Consider the following 10,207-nt stretch of genomic DNA (forward strand, 5'->3'; position numbering starts at 1 on the left):
CGCACACACACGCACACACACACACACACACACACACACACACACACGACAAAGTCAGATTAAAGCTACGTTAACACCAAAATTAGTTACTATAACCATAAAATTTTTATAAATTGTGAATAGCGGAGTTCACACCACAACTATAATGACACAGAGGAACGATATCACTGGAATTACATTCGGAGTGATCAACGTTTAAAATAAACATGACATTATTATCCACTGGTGTAGATGCTCATATAGTTATCTAGGGATGTGCCCGAATAGTGAATCCGGATTCGGAAAGGCACAGAAAACGAATAACGTGTTCTACAGAGCCACTAAAGGGACATGGTTAGCCGCTTGCTAGCGGTAGCCTGTTACATTACAGTACATAACATTTCAATTACCACATAAACGGAGTAAGGAGAGATGACTGATAGGACTATGGCGAATGATTTGCAGATCCTGAGCACCACTGACAAAAATCTAATCTTGTGAAATGTGTGGTAAGTACTGGCGCTCCATAGTATACACAGAGTACGTGTGATCGTGAATCTCGAAAGTGAAAGTAAAAAGCGATTTCAATGCCCCGCATGTTAATAGCGGCTTCCTGATGCCCGCAGTTTATATAAAGTATAATTACCCAATGACATACTTGCGAGAGAAAGCATTGATGTTACGTATCCGGTCCATGAACTTCCGTCTGCTAGCCATCAGAGGTCACCCTTTCCATTTTCATTGACTCTCGCACGACACACTGTTGCATATCACCCCGGACTACATATCCCATCATTCATTTCACTGATTGCACACAGCACTGATTGCACACAGCTGTTTCATATCACTCACTCACTATTTAACACTCAATCTCACTCCTTTCTAACTGCCGAGTATTGTTTAGCGCTTATCATTTGATAGCTACACTACAGAGCCCTCGTTAGTTTACCCTGCCTTAGCCTAGTCTTGCCTTGTCTGTTTTCTCGGTTTCTGATCCTTGCCTAGTTTCCTGGATTTATCCCTTTAGTCTTGCCCTTTTGATTCTGTTCGCCGTTCGTTGACCTTCGCTAGCCCTAGGATTATTCTTGTGTCTTGCCCCCCATATACCTGTTTTGCCATTGGTCGACCCTGCCTGTGTTTCTGATCTCTCTGCTTAATAAAGCTTGCACATGGATCCGCATGTCTCACGTCTCGTCAGCCCCGTAACAATTGAAATATATATTTTTTCCTCCCATTTCATATTTATTCCCTTTAGGGCTTCCGTAGAACACGTTATTTGTTTTCTGTGCCTTTCCGAATTTGGATTCACTATTTGGGCACATCCCTATAGTCATTATCATTATAGTTAAAGTTATCGTCATTACTTTAATAATTAAGTAAATTAAGAATTATCATTCTTACCATTATAGCTAGTGTTAAAGTAATTGTTATCATTGTAGGCATAGTTGTCAGTGTTATTGTTATAGTTATTGTTAGTTATGGTTATCATTATAGTTAGTTATTGTTAAAGTTATCATTAGTTATTGTTATAGTTTTTATAGTTATCATTATAGCTGTAGTCATTGTTATAGTTATTCTAGGTATCTTTACCATTATAGTTATTGTTATAGTTATAGTTAACATTAGTAATCGTTATATTTATCATAGTTCTCACCATTATTGTTACCATTATAGTCAGTGTTATTGTTATAGTTCACATTGTTATTATAGTTATTGCTATAGTTTTTATTATGTTTATAGTCATTATCATTATAGTTATCAGAATTATTATATTATTGTTGTAGTTATCATTTTAGTTCTCACTATCATTATTGTTATCATTTTAGTTATTGTTATAGTTTATAGTTATTGTTTTTGCTGTGATTGAGCCTTAAATGCAGATAACCACAGTGGGTTTCTGGCTTAGAGAAAAAAATTGTCAAATGTCAACACATTGCAAGTTGTAAGTTCTGTTCAGCATATTTTATATATTCTAGTGTTTGTTTCAGGCTTTATTCATGTACGAGAGTGTGTGTTTAACCTGTTATCATCAGCATTGAGAGTCGTTCTGTTTCTTTCCCAGGTGATGTTGGCCTCTGGGATGCTGCTGACGGCGCAGTGAAATCGAGCAACGCCACCCTCGTCCACACTCATGGATTCTGGGTGCGTGTGGAATTTGGGAAGTGCTGAGAGAGAAGACAAATGCTCAAGTTACAGATGCTCAAATCACTCCAGATACAGACCCTAAACCCCTCTAAAGCCACCAGCAAACCACATTAGGCTGGTTTAAGCAGGTGAATCAACTCTTGATGTTTCTCCTAAAAAACACCCAGGATAGTAAATTAAACCTCTAGGAGAAGCTATTAAGATATCACAGTGCTTTTTCTTTCTGAAGCTTGTCTGAAGCGTGTTTGTGTCACTCACAGGCCAGCTGCACGTGTGCTTTGCGGCTGATGAGCAGCCCGTATCGGTTCTGCGCCGCACAGTCGTACTCGCCAGCGTCGCTCTCGTCACCGTCGCGCCGTTTCTGGAAGTTCCGGATCAGGAGCGTCCCGTTATCCAGCACGGCCGCTCTGGCTCCCAGAGGAACGGGAACGCCGTTCCGCCGCCAGGTGATGGTGATAGGCCCCTCCCCCTCTACCTGACAGTCCAGCATGAGGGGGCGGTCCCTCACCGCGATGACATCACTGGGTTCTTTGATGAAGGCCAACTCTGAAGCTCCGCCCAAACCTGAAGGACCAGAGCAGGAGAGCGTGATGATGAGGAATAAAACACAGAGAGACATGCATCTGAATAATCTCAGAGCAACTGATGCTTACGAACGATTCATGATGAGGAGGAGGAGGATGATGATGAAGATGGTGGTGATGATGATGATGATGATGATGATGCATCACGAGAGATGATGAAACCTTGATGGAGGAAAACTGTTACTCACATAACATCAGATATAACATAATGCAGCAGAACCGATACAGAACTACACAAGTAAAGCTTAATAATCATATCAGATTAACTATTTTTAAATTCAGTATTTTTAATTAAATATATTTACTGCAAAAAGTGATGTTTTCCTCAGTCAGTATTTTTCTCTTGCGTTCCAGCACAAATATAAACTTTCTTAAATCTAGATACATTTACTGGAGAGGCAAAATGACACAAGTTGTCTTGTTTTTTTGAGAAATTGGGAAATGAAGTGAGTTTATGATTAGGACAAAAACAAATATCTGCCAAAGAGGTGAGAAAAATGAACTTAATTAAAAGGTTGAATTTTCTGATCCCATTGGCAGATATTTATTCTTGTTAAGCATAAATGCACCCCAAAAAAACAACAAACAAACAAGCACACACACACAAACATAACATTTATACAGTTGTTAAAGTTTTTGGAAAAGGGGTGGAAAATTTACTAAAGTTTTCCAAAAATCTTGGAAAGTTTCCAAAAAACTGCTCTTTTGCAACCCTATTGGCAGATATTTATTCTTGTTTTAAGCATTAAAAAACGTACACGCAATAAAACACATACACACATATGTAGTTGTTTTTTTGGTGTTTGGCTTAGTGTTATGTTAGAATCATTATTATACTCTTATACCTTTTGTTCTTTAATAATTTGAATTGTTTTTAGCTTTATTTTTTGTTTTTCATTTAAATGTTAAGTTTTGAAATTTTGTTGTATGCATATGTCATTTTTATTTAATTTCTTTATTTTTAAAATGTGTATAAGTAGTATTTATAAAGTTTTAGCTTTTAGTTTTGGATCTGTTTTTAGTTGTTTTAATACTACAATTGATTGCTTCTGTTGTCCTCATTTGTAAGTCGCTTTGGATAAAAGCGTCTGATAAATGACTAAATAAATAAATAAAACAACAAACAAAATGTTTATCCAGTTGTTACAGATTTTTACAGTTAAAATTACACTTACTGCCAGTAAGTATAAGAAAGTGTTATGAGAAGTATATAGAAAGTGTTAAATGATCTGATATTAGCTGTTGACTTGGAAATGTGGGTTTTTGGTTCTTCTGGGTCTAAGCTCAGCTCTTTTGATACTATCGATCATTTTATCTTATTGAGAAGATTGGAGGAGTATGTTGGTATTAAGGGAACAGCCTTAAGCAGGTTTTCATTCTATCTTAAGAGAAGATCTTTTTCAGCTTTTTGAAGGTCTCTGCTGCATGTACATGTGGGGTATCGCAGCAGGGTTCTGTTTTAGGACCTTTTTTGTTTTCCCTCTATCTTCTTCCTTTAGCCAAGATGTTTTGTAAGCATCAGATCTCATAGCATTTTCATGGAGATGATATACAGCTTTATCTTCCAATGAAACCAGATGAGAACTAAATGACTCTATGACTGAAGTGTTGGTTTTGGGACAGCCTGAATGTGCTGTCATCCTTTCCAGAACCCTGCATCCTATAACTAATACTGTAGGCACTTGTGCTTGGAATTTGGGTGTTATTTTTCACTCGGCTCTCAAATTGAATAAAAAGATTGAAATTCAGTTGTTAAATCAGCATTGTTTTGGCTTAGGATGGTCCAAAATGCTGCGTCCAGGGACCAAATAAAGTGATCGTTATAGTTATCGATATCATTGACAGATATTTGTTCTTGTTTTAAGCATAAAAACAGACCTCAAACATTGAGTAAAACCACAAACAAAATTTTAAACTCCATGAAGTGCATTTTAAGAGTTCAAGTGCCATTTGAAATTCTCTTCTAAAATGAGCATTTTTATTAGACTCCATGTGTAGGCTGAGTAATTTCACTTTAATGGCAATCAATAGGTTCTTTTCATTGCCACTAAAGTGAAATAACTGAACATAAACATAAAGCCTGAGAAAAATGCTCATTTTAAAAGAAAATTTCAGACGACACGTAGAGGCTTTTGCATCTGAACTCTTCATTTCTGAACAGATATTTGGACTTTACTGTTGTGTTTAAGCCTATGCAGTACTAATGCAGCGATTAGGTCTGTGCATTTTTTAAATGCTGTAATTAAATTAATGCATTATGTACAGCACTTTGGTCAGCTAAAGTTGTTTTAAATGTGCTTTAGAAATAAACTGAACATTGAACATATTCACAAGTTTATTTAGTCCTCAAACACACTCTTGCATCAGTAGATGGTGTTTGTCTTGTGCTTGAGTTGCTTATGTGATGGAGGCAGGGCTGGTTGGATTTAGAGCATCTTAAATCAAAGTGATTCATCTCCACTGAACTTAAACTTGACTTTGGGCCGTCTGATTGATGGCTCTTTCAGAAGCACTCACACAAACACACACAAAAGCCCAAAACAGCCACACAATGCGACCCCACCCCACCCCCCCACAAACACCTCCGCCCCGTGGCGCAGCGCGAGGGTGACTTTCCCATGCCACCGCATCAGTCAAACGCGCCGCACGCCGCCCCTCGCAGCTGCCAAACACACAACAAAACACTCCGGTCACACTTGAACTTGAAGGCGCTCGCACGGAAAAACCAGACTCATGCACCTCTGCGCTTGTCTGGCATCTGGACCGGAGTCTGACCTCAGAACATGAGCCGGGTCTCCTCAGACCAGATGAACTTCAGTCTGTCCATCAGACTCTCTCTGACAGGAATTAAACGCAAACCTCATCAAATTCTCACACAGGATCCAGAGAGCAGCTTCTGCCTGGAATCATGGGACTTAACAGACATTCCCAAGAATGCTAACCAGTGTTGGGGAAAGTTACTTTTAAAAGTAATGCATTACAATATTGCGTTACTCCATAAAAAAGTAACTAATTACGTTACTTAGTTACTTTTTATGGAAAGTAATGCGTTACGTTACTTTTGCGTTACTTTTTAAATCTGGACAGGGCTTGCTTGTTTGTTTTTAAAATAAAAAAGTTATATTTTTGGCAAATATAAAAGCCTTTTCACACCAAAAGTAAAATGAATAAGCCTCAGGCTGAAGGGAAAGTAAATTTACGTCCGTACAGTAGAATGCAGAAGAAGAAATTTCAACACACTTCAGCAATAAAAAAAGACACACAAATGTTTGTCTAGAGTTATTTGTGCTTATTAGTACGGTTGAACTGGATCATCGAAGGTGAGAAGCAAAGACTTTGGTTAAAAGAATGGGATTAAATACATAAAGGATATTTGTGTTGTTTAACATTTAATTATTGTAGGTTTGCATCCTATTCTGAGTTGCATTATTTTTATTCATTTTGAGGAATACTGAATCTGTGTTTTGTTTTGTGAGTGAGATGAATTAATGCATATTCATATTTATTTTAGAACTACAGTAACATCTTCTGATTTCTCTCAACATGGGGAGAGCTGTCAATCAAAAAATTGGGGAAAAAAAGTAACTTGCGTTACTTATTTGAAAAAGTAACTCAGATATGATCTTGTAAATTAAAAAGTAATGCGTTACTTTACTAGTTACTTGAAAAAAGTAATCTGATTACGTAACTTGCGTTACTTGTAATGCGTTACCCCCAACACTGATGCTAACTATAACTATAAAGATAACTAATAACAATAACTAAAACAATATAACTGTATTAGTGTACACACAAATGGGCAACCCAGGCTCATTCGAAATACGTGCATCTAAATGCATTTCTGCAGCACCGTTATTATGTACCTCATAGCACGTTTCGCTACAGTTTCAAAGTGAAACGTCCAGTGAGTGGCGCAAAAACGCAGGTTCAATACGTGACCCTGGCACCTATTTGTTACGTTGATATAGGAACTTATTGTTGTGTTTGTATTAAGTTGCTTCAGGTACGTATTGCGGTGGTTCATAATTCAAATATTCGCGGAGTGTCGCTAAAACTTAATGCTCTATCATGTTGGAAATATCCCCTACACCAAACCCAACCCTAAACCTACCCGATAGTGTTAACAAATGCAAAAGTGATATAAAAAGGCATTTGTTAATGCAGCCGTGTTATTTTAACTTCCTTTTGTGGATTTGAGCTGTTTTGTCGAACCGTTTTCAAATCTCGCAGCATGTTAACATTGTTTTGAATTCATAACATAATATTCCTCAAGTAATTATGCAAAAATTAGGCTTTATTAATCGAAACTGTGGACCTGTAAATGTGTGAAAAGGAATAAAGATTGTGGGAGTTTTACTGCCTCTAGTGTTCATTTCAACTGGAAACTGCAGCGATTTGTATGTATAGGTATGTTTTTTGAGTTTCGCAGAAATGTAGGTAGAGGCATGTATTTCCAATGAACCTAGGTTGCAAATGGGCAATAACTAGTATAATGAAAACTATAAGAACAACTACAATCATAACTAGAACAATAATGATAAATATGACAATAACGATAACTATAATAATAATAATGATGACTATAACTATATTGGTGTCCACTCAAACAGACGGTAACCTAACAAAAGCTACAACAACAAACATAACAATAACTACAATCATAATGAAAACTATAACTATAATCATAATGATAACTATAATCATAAATATAAAGATGACTATAACTATATTAGCATCCAAACAAACAGATGATAACTATAACAATAACTATAATCATAACGATAACTATAACTATTAGCGTCCAAACAAACAGACAATAACTACAATCATAGTGATATCTATAAATACAACAACTATATTAACGTCCACACAGACAATAACTATAACGATAACTATAATCATAACGATAACAATAAATATAACTATATTAGTGTCCAAACAAACAGAGAATAACTATACCAAAAACTAACTATATTAGTGTCTACACAAGACGATAACTATACCGAAAACGAACAATATCTATAATCATAACTAGAACAATAACTATATTAGCATCACACAAACTGATGATAACTCTTACGAAAACTAAAACATGTACTGATAACAATAACCATGCTTGCATCCACACCAATGAAAAATAACTATAACAATAGCTATAATCATAACGATAAATATAACCATAACTATGACAATAATTATAACAGTAACTATAATTGCGCCTGAACCAACAATAACTATAACAACTACTATATTAGTATTCACACAAATGGACAATAACTATAACCATAACTATAATGATAACTATAACTACAGTTATCATCTGTTGGTGTGAACCGAAATGTAGTTATAACGATAACTATAACAAGAACTATTACGATATTTATAACTATATTAGCATTCACTGGACGATAACAATTACCGTAGAGACAACTATATTAGCATCCAGGATGATAATGTTCTGTTTATTATAACACGCTGCAGTTTTGACATCTGCCGCTCTAAATGCTTGCGCACTTTAAAGTCAGATGGATAGTGATTGTACGGTATCCCACAATGCAATGCAACTCATTTGATCAGACTTTGATCAGACTTAAAGTTTAAGGCATTTTAATGCAAACAGTCTGCGTTGAGAGCTGAATTAAACAGCACACTGCTGTTGAACACTATAGAGTGCGCACTATGCAGTAAGTGTACTATGGTTAGGCCCAGAACTGTGCTGGATCAGATTCAGTGATGCTTGCTACATGAACTCAAACTCCAGAGACTTAGTAACTTTGAATGCTGTAGTGTTTGAATGAGACGGACTGGAGCGTCTGAAGCTGCAGCAGTTTTCTGCTCACAATAGCAGCCCATCCTCAGCCGTAAACACTGGATAAACGGGTTCAGAGAGCAGCTCCACCCCCATCGGCACACCGTGACCTCAGATCCTAAAGGTCATGAGAGAATCCGCCGCTCCTCCTCCCGCTTTCTTCATTGTCTCTGGAGTGGCCGTGAACTTCAGCGGCCAATAAACACGTCAAAAACGCCATTAATGCTGTCTCTGTGGCATCTGCTGCTCAGACGAACAAATCTGAATGTCAAATATTCGTCTGTGTGACCATGTGACCCGAGGACAGAACCACACTTAGGCTATTTATGAGGAAAACGGCGTCACAGGCCGTAGTCAAATGTGTTGAATCTATTAGTGAAACCTCACAGATCCTCTCAATCCAATAACACTAGATCACTAGAACACACCATCAACAAAAATACCACAGTTGACAGTACCATTTTTATGCTTTTTGAATGTGTATAATTGTTAATACTGGCATTACCAATATGTAATATTGGTAGCACCATGCAAATATCATAATATATGAATATGGTATTGATTCAAGTAAGGTCAAATGTATTTGTACAGCACTTTTCACGTTGCTTCACGGCTTCTTTATAGAAAACCATGATGTTAATGTTTATATTATCTTAATATCTTCACGCATTATAATTGCATTTATCAGATTAGGGCTGTTTTCATAAATACGCAACCATTCAAAAGTTTAGGCCAAGTAAGATTTAATAAAAAAAATTAATTAATACTTTTATTCATCTAGGATGCATTAAATTGATCAAAAGTGACAGTATAGCCACTTATAATGTAAAAAACGTTTTTTATTTCTGATAAATGAAATATTTTATTTTTGAACTTTCTAATCATCTGTGAATCCTGAAAAATAAAATGTATCAATTATTGTGCAGCACAACTGTTTTCAACTGATAATAATCAGAAATGTTTTCTGAAGATCATGTGACACTGAAGACTGGAGTAATGATGCTGAAAATTCAGCTTTGATCACAGAAATAAATTACAGTTTAACAGATATTCACACAGAAAACAGCTGTTTTAAATTGCAATAATATTTCACAATTTTTACTGTATTTTTGATCAAATAAAAGCAGCCTTGGTGAGCAGAAGACACTTCTTTCAGAAGCATTAAATAATCTAAATTATTCCAAACTTTTATCCAGCAGTGTGAGAGTCACATGTTTTGATAATGACGTGATTCCCAGACTTTATTTTGTGTGGTTTGAGAGTTTAATCGCTGCTCTATTATTGTCAGGATGAGGATGGAGTGAATGCGTGTATAGAGTCGTCTGTCCTGATTCTTCACGCGTTCAGACTCTCAGCGGGAGAATCGAGCGTCTAATGAGACTTACAGCGGCTCGTCTGTCTCAATTAACACTCATTAATGAGAGTGAGACATCAAAACTATGAGTACTGCTGGAGTTTGTGTGACTGATATTCTATCATACGCGCATTTCATATTATGCTTGTGTGAGTGTGTGTGTGTGTGTGTGTGTGCGTGTGAGAGAGAGTGTGTGTGTGTGTGAGAGAGAGAGTGTGTGTGTGTCTTCACTAACAAATTATCATATTCATGACACTGATCTGGTTCCCACAGTGCTGAATAGATTCTGGTGCTAAGTAGGAAAATGAATCAGTTGCTGCTCACGTGTGTGTGTGT

At 36.6% G+C, this 10,207-nt stretch overlaps 1 protein-coding gene across 1 annotated transcript in view; it reads right to left on the reverse strand.

The window, feature by feature from the left end:
- The window catches only part of LOC107715524 (immunoglobulin superfamily DCC subclass member 3), a 22,745-nt gene that overhangs the window by 11,487 nt on the left and 1,051 nt on the right, over positions 1–10,207 (reverse strand). The window contains exons 2-3 of the mRNA XM_016521679.1: positions 2,383–2,688; positions 2,000–2,144 (exon numbers count right to left, since the gene is read on the reverse strand). Coding sequence (XP_016377165.1) covers positions 2,000–2,144; positions 2,383–2,688 — 451 coding nt within the window. The remainder of the gene's footprint in view (positions 1–1,999; positions 2,145–2,382; positions 2,689–10,207) is intronic.

This window comes from Sinocyclocheilus rhinocerous, unplaced genomic scaffold (genome assembly GCF_001515625.1).
Source record: "Sinocyclocheilus rhinocerous isolate Xijiao unplaced genomic scaffold, SAMN03320098_v1.1 scaffold1772, whole genome shotgun sequence".
Lineage (NCBI taxonomy): Eukaryota > Metazoa > Chordata > Actinopteri > Cypriniformes > Cyprinidae > Sinocyclocheilus > Sinocyclocheilus rhinocerous.